General features: G+C 47.3%; 1 protein-coding gene across 2 annotated transcripts in view; it reads left to right on the top strand.

Moving 5' to 3' along the window:
- Positions 1 to 16,439: 16,439 nt before the first annotated feature.
- The window catches only part of PRKCE (protein kinase C epsilon), a 512,296-nt gene continuing 505,235 nt past the window's right edge, over positions 16,440 to 23,500 (top strand). The window contains exons 1-2 of one of the 2 annotated variants that reach the window (XM_089923215.1): positions 16,440 to 17,288; positions 17,492 to 18,035. In XM_089923215.1, the coding sequence (XP_089779341.1) occupies positions 17,688 to 18,035 (348 nt within the window). In that variant the 5' untranslated portion in view covers positions 16,440 to 17,288; positions 17,492 to 17,687. Of the gene's footprint in view, positions 18,036 to 23,500 lie in introns of both variants that reach the window. The other variant, XM_022573928.3, reaches the window with a different exon arrangement.

Below are 23,500 nucleotides of genomic sequence, written 5' to 3'. Positions count from 1 at the left end.
ACCTACCAAGACTGAATCATGAGAAAATAGAAAATCTGAGCAAACCAATAATGAGTAAGGAAATTTAATCAATAATCAAAAACCCCCCAACAAAGAAAAACCAAGGACCAGATGGTATCCCTAGTGAATTCTACCAAACATTTAAAGAAGAATTAACACCAATCTTTGTCAAACTCTTCCAGAAAACTAAAGAGGTAGGAACACTTCCAAACTCATTTTACGAGGCCACTCTGATACCAAAGCCAGGTAAGGACACTACAAGGAAAGAAAACTATAGGCCAGTATCCCTGATGTATATAGGTGTAAAAATTCTCAATAAAATAGTAACAAACCAAATTCAATAACACATTAAAAGGATCATACACCACAACCAAGTGGGATTTAAGAATGGTTCAACATGTGCAAATCAATAAATGTGATACAACACATTAAGATAATGAAAGATAAAAATTATATGATCATCTCAGTAGATGCCGAAAAAGCGTTTGACAAAATACAACCTCCTTTCGTGATTAAAAACTCTCAATAAATTGGGTATAGAAGGAATGTACTTCAACATAATAAAGGCCATATGTGACAACCCCACAGCTGACGTTATACTCAAAGGTTAAAGGTTGAAAGCTTTTCCTCTAAGATTAGGAAGTTTGAGGAGCAGGAAGCGGTGCCCTATGGGATACAGAGATCTGAGAAAATCTCCCAACCTTTTTTTTTTTTTCTTTTTTAACTTTCTTTCCCATTCGAGCCCCAGGCAAGCCCCAGACATAAAACTACAGTCCTGTGATGGATGGATGACATCTGGGCAGTAATGGCAGTGGCTGCCAATAGGCACCTAAAACCTAGAGGGAGGGGATTGCTTATCTCTCACAATTGGAATGTGATCCTAAAAATATAGGGAGAATCCCCACTGCTTTTTTTCTCTATATATTCTCCTGCTGTTTGGCCCCAGAGGTAGACTCACTTGCAGGAAGTAAATGGCAGAACAGGGAAATTAAAACTTTGGATTTCTAATCAGAAGACCAGGAAAGGGGAGCCTTGGAAACTAGACAAGAGGCAGCTCAGGAAAGGGATTCTATAAAGTATGTATCAATTTTTGGGCTCACACCTGAGCTGCACATGCATGGCTATGATCCTAAATTCATACCAAAGACTTAAGGAACTGAACTATAGAGGAGATCACCCAGACACATCTCAGACTGGTCACTGGATGGCACTGATGTGCAACAGATCTGAATAGCACAGCAAAGTCTTTGAAAGTTGGACATTGAAATCATAGCTCATAGGAGGCAAATTAGACCCTGCAGCCTGAACTTAAAAGGCTTATTGCCTGTTAAAACAAACAGGCAAACAAAAAGTTGATATTCTCCATGGGATTTAAATGAGACACAGAATTCTTATGATATTTTAAATGTCAATTTAAACATTTAGGATCCAATCCAAAAGTACTCAACTTATGAAGAACCAGAAACAGCTCAATAACTAACAAAGGAAAAGACAATCAACAGACACAAATTTCCAGATAATACAGATGTTGAAATGATCAGACTTTAAAGGAACTGCTATAACCATGCTCCAGTAAGTAAGTGTGAATACTCTTGAAACAAATGGAACGATTAAAAAGTCTCAGAAGAAAAATGGAAGCATTGAAAAAGAACCAAATGGAGTTTTTAGAACTGAAAAACACAATAAGCAAAATTTTAAAATCACTTCAGAGGATCAGTTGCAGAGTGGAAATGACCAGAGTCAGTGAACTTGGAGATAGGTTAATAGAAATTATCTAGTCTTGAAAGCAATCAAAGAGGAAATCTCAAGGTAAATTAGAAGGTCTTTTGAACTAAATGAAAATGAAAATACACATGTCAATTTATGGGATACAGCTAAAATAATGCTTAGAGGGAAATTTTTAGCACTAAATGCTTAAATTAGAAAATGAGAATAGAAAGCAAACTACAGACTGATATCCTTCATGAATATAGAAGTGAAAATCCTTAAAATATTAAGAAATGAAATTTAGCAATATATTAAAAAAATACATGATGACCAAGACAAGGCTGATTCAGCATTTTAAAATCAATCTATGTAGTACACTACATTAACAGACTAAAGAAAAAAATTATCATATTAATTGAAGCAGAAAAAGCATTTGACAAATTCCCATCCATTCATGACAAAAAAAAAATCTCATAAAACTAGGAATATAAGGACACATCCTTAACCTAATAAACTGTATCTACAAAAACCAACCTCTTCCTCAAGATCAGGAAAAAGGCAAGGATGTCCATTCATATGATCCCTATTCAGCATTGTACTTGAAGTCTTGGTCAGTGCAATAAGGCAAGAAAAAAAGGAAAGGAAGAAATAAAAGTGTCCCTACTTGCAACTGATATGACTGCTTACATAGGAAGGTCCAAGGAATTTACAAAAAAAAGTTTCTAAAACTAATAGTTGAATAGAGCAAGGTTGTAGAATACAAAGCCAACATACAAAAATCAATAGTATTTCTATATACTAGCGATGAACAACTGAAAACTTAATTTTCTAAAATACCATTTATATTAGGCCCCCCCAAAATGACACCTAGGTATAAATCTAAGAAAACGTGTAAGACCTATATGCTAAAAACTATAAAAACTACAAAACACTGATGACGGAAATCAAAGAAGCCCTAAATAAATAAAGAAAAATACTATGTTCATAAATTAGAACACTCAAATAGTTAAGCGTTAATTCTCCCCCAACTAAAGTTGCCAAATTTAGGAAAAAAATTACAGGCTGCCAAGTTAAATTTGAATTTCAGATAAATAATAATTTTTTTGTATAATTATGTCCCATGCAATATTTGGAATGCTATGATGTTAAATATTAATTTATTTTTATCTTAAATTCAAATTTAACTGAATGTCCTACATATTAATGGCAATTCTACAAGGCCCAATTGATTTTATAGATTTAATGGAATAACAATCAAAATCTCAGCAGGATTTTTGGTAGATAGAGGCAAGCCAATTCTAAAATATATGTGGAAAGGCAAAGAACCTAAAATAACCAAAATAATTTCGAAAAAGAAAAATAAGAGTTCGAGTACTCACATTACTCAATTTCAAAACTTATCCTAAAGCTAAATAATCCAGACAATGTGGTCCTGGTGAAAGTTTAGACACATAGATCAATGGAACAAAATAAGATTCTAGAAATAGATCCTCACAAATATGATCAACTCATTTAAGACAGATTATTTTATTAAGATAAAATTCACATTACATAAAATTCACCATTTTAATCATTTTAAAGTGTACAATTCACTACTGAGATGAAGACCAAACCAGTGGTTGCCAGGCATGAGGGGCAGAATTTCACCTATGTTAAAATAAGGGAATTTGGGGGGTGGGGGTGGTGGAACTGTTCTGTATTGATTAGGGTGGTGGTTTTATAAATCTATACATGTGTTAAAACTCGTAGAACTGTACACACACATACGTACACATCCAAGTACACTTCACTCTTTGTAAATAAAAAGGGGATACATATATTGAAGACATTGTGCTCAAATGTTTAAAATGCTAAGGATGCACCATCAAAAAAAGTTTGGGATTGGTGCGGGCCCCTTATTTTACAGTTGGGGAAACTGAGGCCAGAAGGCAAATGTAACATAAGCCCAAAAGAATTACAAAGCAGCCACAGGGGTAGATTTTTTCTTGGGACATATCTCTGATGCCTGTTTCTTACCACAGGCTCACCCAGGTTTAATTGGGCTTCTGTTTTTCTTCAGGCAGTTTCTAAATTCAGAGTTTTGTGTGAGAGACAGAATCATGGTTATGTGTACAAGTTAAAACAAAATCAGTATGAATGAAAAAAATATATATCCTATTTTACCGAGTATGCAGTCAGCATGAGCCCGGTTCCTGATAGGCAGACCTATGGGGAGATGCTTGCAGGATGCCTGAGGTTGCAAAACAAACAGACAAACAAACAGGTGGACTCTGGGCTACTTGTGTCTTAATCCAGGCTCTGCTACCTACTAGCAGTAGGACCCCGGGTACATTGCTTAGTTTTTCTCCATTTTACTTGCTTCACCTGTAAAATGCACCCTAATTTTATGCACTACTACGAGATTAAAAAAAAATTTCACCAGCCATTATAATATGACATATTACCATGGATTATAAAATGTTAAAATGTGATTTTATTTATTTATTTATTTTTAGGCACGGTGCTGCGCTGCTTGTGGGATCTTAGTTCCCCAACCAGGGACTGAACCCAGCCCTGGCAGTGAAAGCGCCCAGTCCTAACCACTGGGCCGCCAGGGAATTCCCTAAAAGGCGATTTTTAAAAATGTCTTAGAATTGGAGAAATATGGTAATACCTATTTCACTGGGCTGTTTAAATGATTAAAAGAGTTGTTATGTGTTAATGCATGGCACACAGCTCTCAACCAGTAGTTGTTAACTGTCATTATTATTAATGTTGCTACTATTGTTACTATGACTCCTATTACTACTTTAAGAAGTGAAGAGTAGGAGACTAGCCTTGCAGTAAATGGTAGTAAACTGCCCCTCCCACTTCACCCTGCCTTCTTCCCCCCTCTACCCTCTTTGCTGTTGAATTTTCAAGCTCTGGCACGAGCAAACACAGAATGTGGGACGAGACCAGAGGAAAACGTGAGAAACATTTACCACTTCTCCATTCTTGTTAGAGAGAAACCACAATGACACACTCCAGGCTGTGTTGGCAAGGTCAGTTCTTGCATTGGCTTGTGCCCTGGTTCCCACGAGACGAGGGAGTCAGAGTGGGAACTTGAACGAATGGAGCAGTGTTTGTGCCAATCCTGCGCCGAGGGACGGGGACCGGAGGCCGTGTCCAGGGTGGCAGGAGCATGGACCTTGTCTGCAGTTCTGGGTCTGCCGCCTGCCCACCCTGGAACCTTAGTTAGGCAGGTGGCTTCACGCCATTTCAGTCTGTTTCTTCTCTGAGAGACAGAGATAAATAATTACTACTTTACAGCCACTGAGGGTTCCAGTTGGGTTAAATGGCTGGAAAACTCAACCGCAGCTGCAGACGGAAGCTGGTTAGCCACATGACTTGTTTTCTTATTATTTATATTTTTATTCAAGTTCCTTGAATGTTTCCTACAGTCCTCTATCTTATCCTGGGAAGGAGCAGTGTAGAAGGGGTACCCCATACATGGTCTCAGGGCCATTCTTAGTGGGGTGCTGGGCCCAGGGCAAATCCCTTTGTATGCCTGGACCCTTCACACCAAAACCCCACTATCCAGAAGGCATGGTTAAAAGGCTATGGGGAGAGTGGGCTGTCAATGCTAGAGATAAAAAGGATTTTTAAAAAATGTGCCTTAGGGGGCTTCCCTGGTGGCGCAGTGGTTGAGAGTCCGCCTGCCGATGCAGGGGACACGGGTTCGTGCCCCAGTCCGGGAAGAACCCACGTGCCGCGGAGCGGCTGGGCCCGTGAGCCATGGCCGCTGAGCCTGCGCGTCCGGAGCCTGTGCTCCACAACAGGGGAGGCCACAACAGTGAGAGGCCCGCGTACCGCAAAAAAAAAAAAAAAAAAAAAAATGTGCCTTAGGGAGTGAGTATGTGAAGGCATTTCCTAAGACCTACTCAGTGTCAGGCGCTGTACCCATCTGTAGCACAATGCCCATTGTTAATCGATAAGGCGGTTGTTACAACACCTTGTTACATTGAATCAACCAGGGCCCACTGAGAGGCGGGTAATTTGCCCCAGACCCCAGAACTAAGTCCGTGAGCTTCCAAGCTGGACTCCACTCCACACTGCACTGTGCTAAAGGGACAGGCCAGCCTGTCCAGGTTGCCCAGGTGACAGTGCTGAGGGCTCTTAATGAGAACCCCTGGTCTGCTAAACACTAGCCAAAGATCCTTTCTTCCTTTCATTTTTTTCATTTAACAAACATTTGTTGAGAGCCTAGCCTGTCTGTTGAGACCTAGGAGTACCCCAGGGAACCTGACATACAGTCCCTGAATCAGGGAGTTTGCAGAGCAATGGGAAATACCACAGGAAGACCCGGGTTGCATGTGGCCTGAAGCTTAAACATTTGAAAAGCCCCCTTTAGGAAAAAGAATACAAAATTAGGAATATAAAATTAGGAACAGGGCCTTGGAAGGAGCAAGGGAAGGGCCCTGAAATTTAAACTGTATTAGCTTTGCTGTAACTCTGCCTTTGGTGAAAACCAACAAGTAGACCAGCACTAACAACAATGTGTATTCAGGGCTGATGGGGAAGCATTTCTCTGGGAAGAAGTGCTGTCTAAGCTGAGACCCACAGGATGGGGCAGGGAGCCCTGGCAGAGGGAATAACTGGGTGCAGGACTCAGGTCAGGAGATGGAGCTGGCGTGGTTTTCAGGGAGTGAAGAGGGAAATGTCCTTTCTCATTCCTTCACTAGGAGGACCTCAGGCCTCAGCGACCCTCCCACAGCGCAGGGCCCTGAAGGGGCCACAGCCTGGAGGTTAACAGAATGTCATCCCGGGCAGGGCTTCCACCTTTCCTCCAAGCTCCCTGGGGGATCTCCGGTCCCAGAAGAGAGCTCCCATGCTTGGTTCCTGCACCCCACCAACAAAGGCCTGCCTCGGCTAGGCCTGGCTTGACTCTCCTGGTTAGGCTGTTTGCATTTGCAAGAATAAAACAATCCAGAAAAGCTTCCTTTGTTAGAAGTTAACGACAAAAGTGCAACAGGTTCGGAGAAAGAAAAGATAAGGGAGGGGAAAAAAAGCAGACAAAGACTGACTTTTATAAGAAAATCCTTCAGTGAGATAAGAATTTGAGAGATAGCTATCCTCACCCAGAGGGGGGTGCAGGTAGTGCCCCCCAACCCTCCACCACCACCCCATCCCAGGAAAAGCAATCAGCAGGGTGCCCAGTAGCTCTAAGTTCCTCAGGGGGCAAAGGGCATGTTTAGTGCCTTCCCCACTGGACCAGGATGCAAATGTGCCCCAGCCAGCACTCCTTCGTTAACTACCACCCACACCGCCCAGGCCAGTTAGGCAGCTGAGCCGATGTCTCCGTGCAACCCACCAGCTGGAGCAGCAGCCTTTGCCTTGCAGGGCAATGAGGCGTCCTTGGAGACTCAGTTTCCAGGGAAATGGGAGAAGAGCCACCCACCAGTGACTTGATCATACTCAGATAAAGGGGGTAAGGTTGGTCTTGTGGGAGGCCCCATCTAGGGAGACAGGTTCTGCTCTGGGCCCGGATCCTGTGTCCACTTGAGTCCCTTCCCTTCTCTGAGTTCCAGTTACTCTCATCTGTAAAATGGGGGATGATAATATTTGCTTTGAACTTGTGGTTGAGAAGTGAGTAGTAAAGGAGGGATAGACGTAAAATCTTCCTTAGAAGTTCAAAGCACAGAATAGTATTATTATACATCTGATGCTTGCGCCTGGTGACTCACTTTCACCTCACACTGCACTGCAGCATCTCCCAGGTCACCTGGAGGGAGGACCTTGACCAAGTTCACTTGTGGGTTGAGAACTTCCCCCCACCAGGAAACAACAAGTGTCTCCCACCACGTCACAACTTTCACCAAAGATAAGGGCAACTTGGCATGTTAATGGGCAGAGACAGGGAGGGGCTGGAAGACGCTGTCCTCTCTAGACACTGTAGCCCAGCACACTGCTTTCTCCTGTTTCTTGACCTTTATCTTGACTCGCACCTGCACCTGTATCTCTCTTCACAACTGTAGAGTCTTTGTAGCTCTTTTTAACACATAAGATAGGGAAAGAATGAGGATAATGAAGAATGGATCAAATTTGTACTATAGGTTAACCCAAATGTCATCCTAATCTCCAGCCAAGGGGACAGGACCAAGTGGGAAACAGCTCTTTGCTCACCAAAAGCCATGCTCCCCTCACCCTCCTGGCACTTGACCAGACTGTTTCCCTTGCAGCTATGTGTGGCCATGTGACTAAGTCCTAGCCAATAGGATGTGAGCAACCTGGCCCATAAATACGTTTCTGGCTCCATGATCCTTCATGTTCTTTTCTCTTTATGGATGGGTCCATTGGCTACAATCCCCAGGGTGACCATGGAAGCCTGAGAGGAACAGGGCCACCCCTCTGACCTATTCACCCACTCAATACCGTTAGGTGAGAAAACATAAACGTCTCTTGTGTTTGAGCTTTTATATATTAGAGGCTATATCTCCGATAGAGCAGTTAGCCTACCCTAATTCAAACAGAGCAATATAGCCCACAAGTCCTGCCATCTCCAGGAAGCCCGTGCTGATCTCTTCCTTCTTTGCACCATCTATACCTCTATCAAATGCTACCTTATGTTGCTTTCTGATCATTTCACAGGAACGTAAGCTAAAATTTAAACTAGGGACTCATGTCTTCCTTTTTTATTTTATGCCATGCCTAGCAAAGAGATGCTTAATAGTTTTGGATTAAATCTTTTCTTCCTTCTGTGCACTTAGTGGGAAGTTCCTCCACCAGGAATGCCATTTCTCTTTCTCTCTGATACTTTACCCCATGTCCGCGCCCACTTTCCATCTCTCTTTCTCCACGGGGGCTTCCCTTACCACTCTAGGCCGTAGTGATCTTGCCTTCCTTCAAAGTGTACAGCACCTATGGTCACTCACCTGACATTTTCATCGAGAAAACGTTTGCATTATTGTCTTAGCGTTCTGCAGTGTAATTAATGATGCATTTAAGAGATGGGCAGAGGAAGAGAAGAACAAAAGAAACTGGAAAGGAGAAGCCAAGGAGGCAGGGAGAACATTTTGGAGAGCTCAGATGTCATGTAAACCAGGGGAAGAGAGCATTTTAAGGACAGAGGGGGAACAGCATCCCGTGCTGCCAAGAGAGTGGCCAAGCGAGGTATTCACTCCAAAACTGGGCTTAGCAGGGTGGAGGTGACTCGTCCCCTCCATGAGAGAGGGCTCAGTGAGCCTCATGGCATGGGCTGAGGAGGGAGTGGATTGTAAGAAAATAGACAACGTGAGACTAGGTAATGCTTAACTTTAGGGAGGGAGGAGAAGAGGTTTGAGAGGTAGCTGGAGAGAGATGTGTGGTGACGAAAACATTTTTTAGGATGGGTGAGACTTACTGATGGGAAAGAATGGTGGAGAGGGAGAGGTTGAAGGCGAGGAGTGAGGCGTGATCAGCAGTGGAGTCCCTGAAACGGAGGGGTGGGTAATGGATCCAGGGCACAGGTGGGGGCCTAAGCTGGAGGGACCCGCTTCCGTGACAACCGGTGGGATGGAGAAATGACACTCATCCTTTCTTCCTTCCTAGGTGGTTGTCGGGTTAAGTGGCAAAGTCAGGTCAGCCCCCAGATGATGGCTTCTGTGTTTTTCATAAAAGGAAACCAAGTTATCTGCTGGAATGAGGGGAGCAACCTCTGAGGGGACCCCAATCCTCTGCCACTCCCAGTGCTTCCCATTCTGAATGCGACTTCTCCAGCAGGGTTCCTTGGCCATTTCTCACAACCCTCACCTCAGCTTTGGGAACTGACCAGACGTCTTAAATCAAGAAAAAAGCAGGGTTGGTCTCTGTGGCCCACAGGGAGGCCCTTTGAGTTCTAGCTCCTCAAAAACCTGGACCGCAGCTCTTTCATTTCTGTTTTTCCTGGACCCAGCATGGATTTAACTGGCAAACGGATGGCTTATTGCTCTAATGCAATGATAGGAACATAATTCTTCACTTTAAGAAGGCTAGTTGTTGAAAAAAAAAAAAAAAAAGAACATTATTCACAGTATTTTCATACCGCAGGTGCTCGCTGACTGCATCTGTCCCCTGCTCCCGATGGGCATGTGGGTAAAGCCAATGGTCCCATGCCAGGTGGTCTGCCCCTTGACCTCAGCTTTTTAAGAAATCCTAGAGCTCCCAGCGTTTGGAGCCCCAGTCCGCGGACACAAGAGTAAGCAGAGGCGGTCAGAGCGCCGGAAAAACCGGGCTGGGCGCGCTCGCGTCCGCCAGAGGGCGCCGTCGGCTCGCGGAGTCCGGCGCAGTGGCCGCAGGCCCCGAGGTGCCCTCGCGACGCCGCCCAGCAGCCCCAGTGACTTATCACTACAGCCCCTGGTTGCCTTGGAGCAGAGCGATTCAACCATCGCCAAGGCGCTCATCTGGGCAAGGACGGGAGAGGCTAACAAGATTCGTGACACTCTTCTTATTTCACAGGGCCATCCTTGTGACGAATATTTATAGAGCGCAAACTTGTACCTACCACGTCCAAGGTACTGGGGAGCAGGTATGGAGATGAGTCATATTTCAGAGAAGGGGCAGAGTTAAGACAGGTACCAAATAAGAGACTTATAGCTGACTGGGCAATAAAAAGTGAGGAGGAGGTGGTAGGGGAGTTCAGGGAGGACGATGCATAGCTTCAGCTGGGGGAATAAGGACCGGGCCCACGGAAGATTTGGGCCTTAAAGGAGAGAAGGAATTGCCACCCTTCATCACATGTTGGTTGTAACAAAACCTGTGAATTTAACCTGTTCTGGTTTTACATTTGTTATAACTACATGATCCTTATTGGTAACGAGAAGCAATGTTCCCTGCCCTGGAGCCCCAGCTCCTTGATCCTGAAAAGTAAATTAGAAATGGATTAATCAAATGTCCAGAACTTGTTAGAGATCTATAACCTGATCTGAACAGTCAGATCAGTCATTCTGCTAATTGATAAGCTATCCACGGGGAGCCTCGGGAAACAGCTGCTATACTTGGTGCAGGTATCATAAAACCATCTGCCGAAAACACATCTGATTGGTGTTAGGAGAGAAGAGGTAAAAATAGAGGAGTTGAGGAACAATAAAGTCCTTTTGTTTTCAGGAAGACCTCTATCAATATCATAGTCCCCCGAGAATTATTGTAAGTCTATAATATTGTATTTCACCCAGGCCAGTTAAACTTGAAACCAATACATTAAAACAAACCTGAACCTTAGATTTACAAAAATTTTGTTTCCGAGGTATTAAAATGGAACTGGGGTTATTATCATTACATGGCATTGCGTTGGTTCCAGCAGGACAATGTAGAAAAAAAGTGAACTTAAACTAGTAAGTGCAAGCATTGGTTTTGACCTCTAAATAGTGTTTTGGTTATTATGACTATTTTTTTCAATTTTCTTGTGTGGCAAGTCAGTTAACCTCTCTAGAACTGAGTTTCCTCATTTAATAGATGAATGTAATAAGGATTAAGGATATAGGCCAGGTAATCTCTCAAATCCTGCAGAGTGAAACAAACAAGTTTTAGTTCTATTGAGTCCAAATGCCTCCTTAGTGCTGATTTGGTTCTGAAGTCGCTTTTGAAGGACCTGCAGGTCCTGTGAAGTTAGACATATTGAGGGAAGGGGAAGAGGAGCTTAGGTGGTTGCTAGTCTGACACTTGGTAGGATTCTCCAGTCACCGGAAGTCTTCTGTATGCCGTGGCCCAGGGCCATTGGGCGTCAAACAGTCCCACTCTGATTGTGATAGCTGCTCTCCCTAAATGACTATAGCTCTTTCTGACTGTGCCATTTATCTGCCATTTACTATGTGCTACCTTGAATTATCTCTAGGCACCAGTTATCTGAAGACAGGGTCTAGGGCAGTCTTCAGTGCTTTTCACCAAACAGTCCAGGCTCCTCCCCTCTGCGGGTAGGAGAGCTTCCCAGCCCCCTCATGTCTGGGGAAGGGAGGCCACGTGACTCGTTCTAGCCAACAACTAGTGAGCAGAAATGGAGGTTAGCACTTCCGGTGGGCTATTGAATTGCCTGAGTAAGACCTTCTAGAGGTTCTTTTGCTCTCTGCCTGTGACCAGCTATGTTCCAGAAAGTGAGAATGACGTGAATGAGTGAGAATGATGCTGATATGGAGGCAGACCTGCAGCCAACCCTGCCATGGACTTTCAGCAGTGTGAGAAGAGATCTCTTGTTATTTTTAGACCTTGAGATTTGGGGACTGTTTATTAGAGCAGCATGAACTGGCCCATCCCAACTAATAAAGGGTCACTGTGTGTCATCTTCATTTCCTCAGTGCTCTAGATGACATGGCGCTCAATACCGACTGCTAAATATATGAATGACTGCCTGAATTGATCTTTCTATCTCCCCCACTGGAGTAGGAATCATCCACGTATCTGTTTGTTCTCCCTAGGACACCTGCCCCAGTATTCTGAACATAGCAGGTACTCAGTAAAGACGGATGGGTTAATTCATGGATTTAAAAGTCCCAAGATGCAGCCCAACATCACAGTCAAAGAAGATGTGGTATGTGATACTATTTTCCATATGGCACCTGAGAGAGTGGGGCTCAGGGTCAAAGGAACTGAGGAGGGAGGGGCGCCAGGCCCTCTCCTGTCCACATCCACCTTTAAGCTCTATGGGGTTACCTCTGATCCCTCCATCTCTCTGCGGGGTGTGAATGAAGCCTGGTCTCTGGGTCATTGCAACAGAGTTTAGAGCAGAGACAGGGCCCAAATAAGCAGACATGGCAGGCCAGATATGGGCCAGAAACAGGAGGGTTGGCCTAGGGCGGGGTTAGAATTGGGGTTGGAACTAAGGTGGGAACTGAGCCAGGGCAGGGCCAACAAAACTCTGCAAGGTTTTCTACTGTTGTGCTCCTGCATATTCCATCACAGGGCCCAGGTGGTTGGACTCCGTTTCACAGAGCGTGTGTGGAATGTATGAGAGACCCTGACCAGGCAGACCTTTGCAGAAGCCATTAACATCCTGTAAACGGCAACAACCAGCAGAGCAACAAGGCCATGAATCTGAACGCGCTAGTCTAAGGTTCTGGCACCCCTCCCTGCTTCCTTTTACCCAGCTCAACAATATCCACAGACCGTTTCATTTTTTTTTTTTTTTTTTGGTACGTGGGCCTCTCACCGCTGTGGCCTCTCCCGTTGCGGAGCACAGGCTCCGGACGCGCAGGCCCAGCGGCCATGGCTCACGGGCCCAGCCGCTCCGCAGCATGTGGGATCCTCCCGGACCGGGGCACGAACCCGTGTCCCCTGCATCGGCAGGTGGACTCTCAACCACTGCGCCACCAGGGAAGCCCCCAGACCGTTTCATTTTTGATCAGTTGGAGTGTAAAGCATCCTCAGACTTGGAGCTTCTGTTTCTCTGACATCCTGTGTTCGGGGTGAGTCTTCTGGAGAAAAATTACAGAAGAGAAAAGGATCCATCCCTGAAAAATGGTTTTTTTTAAAGTGTTAACTCCAGTTATGCTGCTTCTCCACTTTAGAGGGATCATTGTCTCTCAAGGAGGAAGTTCAGACTTCCTTTGCAGGCTCTACAAGGCCTTAATTATCCAGTCCAACCTACCTCACCTCCTCTTACCTCACAGGCCAGGTACACCCGATCCCTTACAGATCCCAAGCAGCCATGCTCTTACCTACCTGTGCCTTATACACTCTGTTCCCGTTGCCTCCAATGCCCTTTCCTCTCCTCTTTGCCTCTGAAGGAATTCCTGTTGAAAAGCCTAGGCCTGCCGGGTGATGCCTTCCCAGGCAGCCCCAGGCAAAGGGCTGATCCTTCTTCTGTGCTCTCCCAGAGGGTGGTGCAGCCCTCCATCGGCTACTATCACACTGCCCTGGGGACTCTTGCTCCATCAGCCTTTTTCCATGAGCCTTAATTTTAAAAGGAGAAGGTCACCATCCTGATCATTTTTGTCAAATTCTTCTATCACTTTTCTTCCCTTCCTCTTCCCTCTCCCAAAGATCACAAAACAACTAGGCCATAGTTGGAATCCAAAGGGTGTTTTACTGAATGTCTATACCCATGGCTGTCCTGTCTTTCAAGACTATACAGGGGCCAAGAGAAGGATGAAGTAGGCAGTAATTATTGACTGGAATTGTACATTGTAAAACTTCTGCCCTGCAAGGGCTTGTTTTCCTTTTCACATGAAATCTGGAGCAGAGGGTCATTTTAGACCCACTGCCCCTACTCCTCAGGTAAATTTAAGGGTTTCCCCCTAAAGAGGCTCACATCTGGCATCTCCATGGTGCCCCTGGAGGATACATATTTTCATTCAGCCAAGTTTGAGAGGAGGATGGTGAGAGATTTATTTAGAAATAAGGATGTAATAAGGGCAGGAAATTAGCAATGTTTGTATGTAGACAACCAGCATTCTCCCTTTTTATTTAAATACTCTTCCAACACAAAACAGAAAGTTTGTTTGGCCCAGTTTTTTAGTTACCCCACTTTCCTCCACCCCCAGACAGAAAGACTTGTAATTGAAAGGAAAGGTCACCCCGGGATTGGCTGCATCTGAGGACTGCAGGCTGATTTATTCACATGGTTTAACAAGCATTCTGCTAAGAGGCGGATGCTGCCTTCCTGTAACCTTACCCAGGTCCAAGGAAATGGGATTAGAAACTTGTAGCTTATTGGTTTTAACAACGCCTGGTCACTGGGATGGCACCAGACCCTATTTAATATCCTTGGGGTTCTTGCCTGGGGAGGTGGGGGGAATCTAATATCATGCCAAAAGTTCAAGTTTAGTGTGTCTTTAATTCTAAACGTATTTCCTGTTGAACACATAGAAGAGGAGGGATTTTGACCAATGTCCTTCAATCCCTGTACTTCTCTGTTTGCAGGTAAGATAGGACTCACCCAGAGAAAGAGTAGAGAGAAGGTGTGAAACACTCAAGAATCCCTAACTTCACGAAATCTGTGCCTTTCTCCACCGCCCCAAAGGGCTGGGGCTGGTGTGGGGCAGGTGAAGCCCTCATCTCAGGCACAAAATTTCAGGGGTGCCAATAAACTCAGTAATACAAAGACTATTTTAATGCAATATTTTAAATTATTCAAAATTTGGATATTATGTTCACCCTGGAATTCTACATTCGTTTTGATTTTTTTAAAAAAAATATTGCATTAAAATATTATTTGTCTTGATGGCCGAGTTTGTTGGTAGCCCTTCAATTTTGCCTCTTTGTCAGGCATCGTAGTCATCTCTCTCTAGCTCTTGCTCTGCTTCCAAATGCATTTTTAGAAGATCAAGCCCTATTTGCCATTCTCGCCCATCACATGCCCCATGAAGGGGGAAACATGTTTAATAAGAACAGAATGATGGCAGTAAGAAACAAGGAGGAAAAAGTTCTGATGATCAAAGAAATAAAGTTAAACAGCAACGAGATATCCCACCTGTGCTTTGTCAAACGGGCAGATTTTAAAATATGCCTCCAGTTGGTGGGAGTGGCTCTGGAAGGCACAACTTTTATATCTTGACATTTTACATGTGAGCGGTCTCAATTGTCCTTAAGACTGCTTGGTAGCTCTCTCTCTACCCCGCTGCTCCATCCAACAGGGCGGGCTTCGAGAAATTACTTCTAAGTTCAGGAGAGCGCAGTGGCTGCAGGCCTTCGGAGAGGATCTGCCTGGGGCTTTTCGGATCATTTTTGCGACCTGTGTGCTGCACTTGGTATCCTGTTGTTCCAGGGGCCGGCCTTCTTCTTCGCCTTTAAGCCTTTTTAAGCCTTTAAGCCACAATGATAACCTTTTTTCCACTGAGAAAAAGTGATCGAGAGGTGGGTTTCAAATTTTGGCCGACACTAACCAGACTCGAGAGATAAACACTCAGCTCACCACGATTCCTACAAACTCCCTGACTTGACTTGGCACACGGGACAGGGCCGAGGTTTTCTTTTTCCGTTTGCACAACCCCCCGGCTCGCAGGTTGCGGAGATGACCTCTTCCCAGCGCTGTCCTTCTGCTGTTCCAGCCAGGGCCGCGACCGGGACCTCCGCGCTCTCCGCCCCGGCCTCCCAGGTTCGTGTCCCCCAGGCGCGAGGCCGTCCCTCGCCGGGCCGCCTTCCCTGTCCTCGGCTCCCCGCGGAGGAAATTCTTCCCCAGCAGCCCAGGGCTCGCCTCACGTGATCAGCAGCCGCCGCGGCTTCCAGCGAGAGTTTAAAGGTTACGGAGGAAATTAGCACGGACGCAGACCCTCGCCCCTCGGAGGACGCACCCCGTTTTCGCGCAGCTGGGACGGCCGCTGTCAGCGCGCTGATCAGAGCCCAGAAGGGCACAGGCAAGGTCCAGAGTAAATATGAAGTCACTTCGTAAAATATAAACAAACACACAAACCGAGCCAGGGTGCTACTAAGCTTTCACTTGTCAACAAGTTTCTCGCAGCCCGATAAGTCTGGGACAGACCCCCAAAGGGAGAATGCCCCCAAAGAAAGGGAAGAGAGAATAAATGTTTTAAAACTCATACGGAGCCTTGCACGCCCCTCCCTTTCCCCCTCCCCCCACCACCGCGGAGCAGAGCGTCTCCGGACAGAATGACAGACAGACCGACCAATACTCCGCAGGCTGCCCTTGCCAGCCACGGTCCGAGGAGGGGTGGGGCCGGGGGAGGGTCCCGAGTCCTCTCCGGCTGCGCGACCCCTGCCACTTCTCCACCCTCGGCTCTAAAAGACAGTGTTGGCCACAGAGCCTGGAGAGATGCGCGGCCCGCTCGTCTCCCGGCGGAGACCACAGACCAGGTATCGACAGCCGGCGGGCTCGCACCCCCAGCCCCCAAGGCCGCCACTCTCCGGGGTCCCACGCGGGGTCCCGGTCTGGCTCCTCCGCCCGCCGCCGCGACCCCGGCAGGCTCGCCCGCTCTCGGTCGTCCTCTCCTCGGCTCACTTTTCCCGTACTGCTCCCCCAACCGGCAAAACTTTCTATTTCCCCAAACACAGGAGCGCGCCCGCGCGCGTGCACACACACACACACACACACACACACACACACACTGACGTCTTTTGCGCATTTCCTGCATTAGAGGGAGGGAGACTCGCTCGCACACCGACGGAGGGAGAAGAGACCGAGGGGGAGAGCGGGCGGGCGGGCGGGCGGCGAGCGAGCGGCAGCCGAGAGCTGGGACGCGGGGAGCGCGGCAGGCGGGCGCCGGCGCCCGGGAGGTGGGGCCGCGCGGAGTCGCAGTCCCGTCCCCGCCGCCGCGCTGCGCACCGCCCGCTGCCGGCCTGCGCCCCGAGCCTTAGCGGCGGCCACCCCGACTCCCGACCCCGCGCGGATGTGAGATTCCCGACTCCTGGCGCTTCCCGATCGCCGACTGAGGCGCGGCGCGGCTTCGCCCAGGAGGAGGCGGCCGGGCTGGCCGTGTGGCTTGTGGATTTTTAAAAATTTGGCTCCGAGGAGGACCATTTCCTCTCGACATGCATCCCTCCGGATAGACTGCACATCCCTTGGTCCATCCCCCCGCCCCGCGCGGTCAGAGGCAGGCGCTGGGTGTGCGAAGAGGATCCGGGTTGAAATCTGCGCCCCCGGTTCTCGTCCCCGCCCCGTCTCACCGCCCCCTCCCCCTCCCGGAGTCGAAATTTCCCGGGGATTATGTTTCGGAAAGGTAGGTAAGCGCCGGGCGCGGAGCCCGCTTCCCCGCAGCCCGGACCCAGTGAGGCGGCGAGGCGACGACACAGCCCCCGCGGCTTGCAGCGGAGCCAGCACCTCATCTCCTCTTCTGGAGGTGCTGCTGTTGGGGTGGGGGGGAGAGACTTGCTCCAAACACGGACGTCCCCCAGCTCTCCCCCCCTCCCTGTTTTCCGTTAGGAACCCGGCGAGGAAATACATGCACTGGCTGAGAATCGCCCGCGCCAGGGCGCAACGCTACAAGGTGTAGGGAGAGTGTGCGGTGGGGCGAGAGGGGACCCAGGAGTCCCCGTGCTCGGAGCGCCGCGGCGTCGGTTCTTCGTTCCTGCCCTCGGGGCGGACGGAGTGACCCCGGCCCCCACTCCCCGCCCCGACCATGGTAGTGTTCAATGGCCTTCTTAAGATCAAAATCTGCGAGGCCGTGAGCTTGAAGCCCACAGCCTGGTCGCTGCGCCATGCGGTGGGACCCCGGCCGCAGACTTTCCTTCTCGACCCCTACATCGCCCTCAACGTGGACGATTCGCGCATCGGCCAAACGGCCACCAAGCAGAAGACCAACAGCCCGGCCTGGCACGACGAGTTCGTCACCGATGTGTGTAACGGGCGCAAGATCGAGCTGGCCGTCTTCCATGATGCCCCCATCGGCTACGACGACTTCGTGGCCAACTGCACCATCCAGTTTGAGGAGCTGCTGCAGAACGGGAGCCGCCACTTCGAGGACTGGGTGAGTTGGGCGCCTCCTGGTCCAGGAGCGCGGCTCTGGGGTTCCGGGGGAAGACTCTTGGCCTTGGCTCTGGTCGTGGGGCGCAGGGTCTTGGTGCCATCTGAGGGGTGTGTGTGTCTCAATTACTTTGCGGAAGCACAGTCCACTTCGTATTTGGGAAGAAGTAGGCATTGGGGCAAGGAAGAAGAGACTTGGAAAGAGGGTACGGCCCTCTGCCCCTTCCAGACAGCGGGTGCTACAGGGAGCTCGCAAGCTGGGAGCCCCGAGCCGCCGGTGCTGAAGGTTGGCGGAGAACCCGGCGTCTTCCGCAGGCGCGCGGTGGGCTGGCTGTGTGTGATTGTGTGTGTGTGGGTTCCTCCGTCCTTGGAGAGGCACGTGGAGCCCTAGACTGAAGGCTTCTTGCACGTCCTGGCTTTGTCCTGCGTAGCACTGAGGAGCTGTTTTATCTTTCCCCCCCGGGAGGAAGCTAGCTCGTTTCTATTCTGTTGCCTGGCGGTTAGCTCATCTGCTGACATACGGGGAGAAAAACGTCTTCTCCTCTAGTCCCCTCCAGGGTCCCAGAAACATCGGCCGAGCTGGTTTTGCCCAATGCATTGCCTATCCATCCGGAACGACTGTTGTATTCTACAAATGGTTCTGCTAGTGAGTAACTGGAAGTCAGTGCTTTGAATCCGACTTCAAGTTATATCGTTTCCCTGTTTTGATTTTCAAGACACTGTGCAATGAGATACTAAGTATGAGACTGAGTTAATTGATTACATTGTCAAAATATTAGGGACTTGGAAACAGGCCTTGTGCACATACTATAAGCCAAATGCATTAAACCTTGGCATTCGGAGAAGCAGGGAGAAGCAAGCTTGCTTTAGCTCTTTTTTAGAGGGAAGGTTCAATTAGGAAATGGATTTCTTTATTGTCAGATTTGTTACATGTTTCCACCAAGAGCAGGTGTGGCTCTGGGTATATATGTTTTCAGGGTTTTTTGGTCTACCCCAAAAGAGAGATATCTGATCCTCATGGAGAGGTGTTTAATTATTGAAAATGAATAACTTCATGATTGTCCTATGGTCAGAGGTTGCACATGAATCACCTTGGCATATTGCCTTACATATATATACATATACGTACACCCGTATATATACATTTATAAATGTATATATATTTTAAGGATATGGAATTTTAGGGGAAAATAGGAAAAAGCCTCTTCCCTTTATGCTCACAGCTGTGGTGTAGTCTGCCCGAAACCATGGTTACGGGGCTTACAGGGAAGCTCCAACAAACCGCACCAAGTATAGCCCTAGAAGACTGTGGGAAGCAGGCAAACCTTTATGGAATCCCAAAGAACACAATGCTATTCCATTCCATTCCAGTTCACCAATGGCCCTTGCCACTGCCTCCCTCGCACCACTGGCGTTCCTACTCATTCCCCATTTCCTCTCCACACTGGCCTCCAGTCCTTTCACTCATGAAAGCAGTGCATGTCTGAGGGGGAGCTGAAGGTATAACTAATTTCAAAGCCAGATCTTAACACCAAAAACCTGTGGTTTTCAAGTTGTTGTTGTTGTTTTAGAACGTGAAGGGGAAGAAAAAGCTATGACTATGGTAGTGAGGAGATGGGGCCTTTTGCCGTGTATTCAGATGAAGGAGTTGGACAGTGAGGCAGAGAGCAGGTAGGGTGAACAGCAGGTCTGCTTTTATCCATATGCAGATGCTGGTTGAGGGAAAGGTGTCTGAGTGTCTCTGATGATGCTTTGCTGGGGCCCACCCATATCTTGGGCACATTGGGGCACCATCCCCACTTTGGAGCATGTCCGGTGAAGTGTGCATTGGGCACTAGTCTTGTTTGGCTATCATTCTCTAAGGTACTCAAATTCACGTTGAACTTGGCCCTAGACCAGATCATCTAGTGCACAGGCAAGTTTCACAGACAAGGACGTTGAGTCCCAGGGCAGCTAAGTGGGTACCTGAGGTCAAGTGACAAGCAAAGGGGGCAGAGTTGGAAGGAGGGACCACACCTCCTATTGCTCACGGCTGGCCCAGTGGAGATCTGACCCCTCTGGCCTCCCAGTATAATTCTCCTTGCAGAGTCATGTGCTGTGGTCCCTGATGTTTCTATTGTACCTGATAATTTAAACTGCTTTCAAAATCAGCGTTTCTTTTGCCTTATAGCAAGTGTGTATTAGATATGACAGGTATTGGATAGATTCAAAGACTTGAGATGGGGAAAGGCCAAGGTCACGGGATGAACCAAGTAGTGGAGCTTGTTCTGTTCGCCCATTTGTGGTTGTTTCCATGAGGGTTCTCTGGCCATTCTGGTTCTTCCAGACAGGGTGAGGATGCAGCAGCAGAGGTGACTGGCCCTTGGAAACAGACAAGCTGCCACTGGAATGGCTGAGGTCACCTTTCCCATCCCTGTTGGCCAGGGGACACCCACAGAATCACACCTTTGGGTAGAATTTCCTAGGCTCTGGCTTCTGTGCTCTTCACCTGACAGTGATGGAGAGATGTGGCTGAGAAATCTGGCCTGGAGTAAGGAGATGCAGAGGGCCTGCAACAGCCACTTCTCTCAGTGCTGTGGAACATTTCATTCAGCTACATGATGAGTTCCCACGTGATCACTGAGTTCCTGTTTTGTGCTCGGATCCAACCAGGGACGTTTAGCTCTCTGGGTAATCCAGGAGTAAAAGAGACCATGGGTTACTCTCAGGAGGCTCGGTTTCACTAGGGAAATGACACTGAATAGATCCATATAGACACTTAAGTAGCAATTATGTTATAAATGAGTGGTACCTTAAGTATGTTACAGGAATTCCAAAAGGGAGTGTGCTGGGGTGGCTGGAAGAATCTGGAGGTTCCTGGAAGGAGGCATGAACTGGGTGTGAAATGATGGGTAACATTTAAAGAGACATTTATAAGAGGAGATAGTGTTCCATGGCACGGACACTCTGGAATAAAGGCAGAGAATGCCTGTGGTCAGAGACACATGGCTGAAACTGAAGGTGCCTGTCAGAAAGGACAAAGGCAAATTTGAGGTTTCCCAAATTTAAGACCTTTATCTGAGTACTGCCTGTACTATTACATATTTATTTAATATTTTTAAACATTGATGCTTTTATTTCCCACTGAAGCCCCAGTATTCATGAAATCACAGGTTTGGATACTGTAGTTACAATTTTTCTTCATTTATATTAACATAAACATTGGGCCTCTAAAAGAAAAAGAAAAGTTTATCTCAGATGCCTCTTAAAATCATTAGTGCTACGGGGGCCACCCTCTGGAAACACTGGAGCGGGAGAAAGTTTAGAAAATTGAGGTGGATTCTAGAATGTTTAAAACCAGGCTGAGATCATTATTCTCCAGACCATGAGAGATGTATCAGTTTTGATGACAAAAGGGATTGCTTTAAAGAAAGCTTATTACAGAGAGAGGGGAAGATTGCATTGGTACTTGAAGCAGAATCCCATTAAATACTATTGCCATAGCTTGTTTCCTAAGAACTAGATAATGACGCTACTCAGACTTTGGTGTGCAGAAGAATCACTGGTTGAGGGGCTTAAAAATATAGGTTCTCCTGCCCCACCTTCAGAGCTTTTCATTCTGTAATTTAGGATGAGTGCTAGGAATACTCATTTTTAACAAGATGTCCTGGAGCTTCTGACCAGACCATACCTTAAGAAACACTGAATTAGAATAGAAATTGTGGGCAGGAGAAGTCTCCAGATAATTAATGTACCAAGACTTTGTACATAGAAATGTCCTGAGATTTTTGAATGGACTTTTATCATTCCTAAAGCAAGATTTATAAGCAGGATTGGGTAGACTAGAAGTATTGGGATTCCTGTGAGAACCAGAGGCTGAATGGATGCTGGCTGGAGCAGCGCTTGCATTTTAGGACAGATGGTGGGGGAGCAGGGGGATGGCAGAGAGAGTGGGTGGAGCGTGCCGCTACAGCTGGCTGGCCCTGTCACACTCTGGAGTTTGCTCTTTGTCACCTCAGTAGTCTATATCCTTAGCCTCAGTTCTCTCCTGTTCTCCCCTTCCTGCCTCTGAAGATATCTTTGGTTGGTGTCACTCCCACGCTTCATCCTGTGGAAGAGGCACTCATAACAGTGCTAATGACAGAAAGTCATTGTCTGAGAGGTGACGTGGCAGAGCACCTAAGGGCAGAGCACTGGAGCCTGGCTGCTTGGACTTGAATCTCACCTCTACCACCAACTACTTTCGAGACCTTTAGGGAGTGATATAACCTGTGTTTCTGTTTCTTCCTCTGTAAAAAGTGGGGATAGTACAAGTCCCTACCTGTAATGAAACGGGCTTGTCATGGGGATAGAAGGGACACATAAAGTGCATAAGCCAATGCCTGGCCCTCAGTCAGGGCTCTGTGAATGTTTAACAACTATAACTATCATTGTTATGTCCCCCTAAACCTACCATGGGGCTGGCCCTAGAGAAGGTTCTTTCCTGAGTTGATTATTATACAGGACCTAAGGAAGCCAGTTTTTCTTAGCCTCCAAAATGTTTTTCATTCGGGGAGTCTCATTTGGCAAGGAATGGGACTCTAGTGTTTCTGTTTCATTTTTCCAAAGTAGCGCATTGACAGGGCTTCTCAAAATTATCCCACCCTGCTGACCCTGTTGGATAGGCCGATGCCCCTTTTGGAGAGGTTAGGCTTGGGGGGGCTGGCGATGCCCCTGGGCCCCAAAGCCCTTGGGGAGAGTCTTACAATGCCAAAGCCAAACAGAGGGGCCTAGTGGTTCAGATGGTGGTGCCCTGGGCAGAGCCTGAGGACACGTGTTCCAGTGAAACTACCCTAGCTGAGTCTGCTCTGCTGGTGGCCTGAGCACGTACGTGTTGATATACGCTGCCTAAAGGCCCATCTCCTCTGTCTTCAGGACTCTTGTAAGGCAATCTTTCGGAGGATTTCTGAAAACTTCTATTATCATTTAAATAGAGTGAGGTGGGATGGTCTGGAAAGGGGCACCGAAGCCCTGGGAAGGGTCCACACCCACTTTGTGGGCACCTATGCCTTGAATTCGTCCCCCAGCACCTGAGGTTCCAGATCTCTCCCTGCTCTACTTCCTACCGACTCATATAATACTTACCATCTAATTAAATATTGCTCCCCACGGTACATAATTACTTATTTAACAACTACCCTAAGAGTGATTCTTGATCCAGTGCTATCATAGAGAGCTGCTTGACTTTGGGTGCCCGAAGTTAAAGGGCCTCGAGCCTCATGGGCTGTCAGGCCTTGTCTGTCTGTCCTGTTGCTCTTTCTCTGTCTTTGACCAGCAGCAGATCTAGTGAATATTTAAGACCATCAGCTCCCCAGCTCCTCAGTGGGCTCCTCACCCTGAATCTGTGAGCTCTAACTGCAGTATGCCTGGACCAGTCACTAGCTGTGTGTCTTTGGGTATGTGACTTAGGCTCTTTAAGTCTGTTTCTTTGTTTGTAAAATGGGAATATAA

This window comes from Delphinapterus leucas, chromosome 13 (genome assembly GCF_059928025.1).
Source record: "Delphinapterus leucas isolate spDelLeu-1000000601 "Yukka" chromosome 13, BTC_Dleu_Yukka2, whole genome shotgun sequence".
In the NCBI taxonomy this organism is placed as follows: Eukaryota; Metazoa; Chordata; class Mammalia; order Artiodactyla; family Monodontidae; genus Delphinapterus; species Delphinapterus leucas.
Note: the sequence above shows the minus strand (reverse complement) of the source record. Positions and strands in the feature narration are given on the sequence as shown.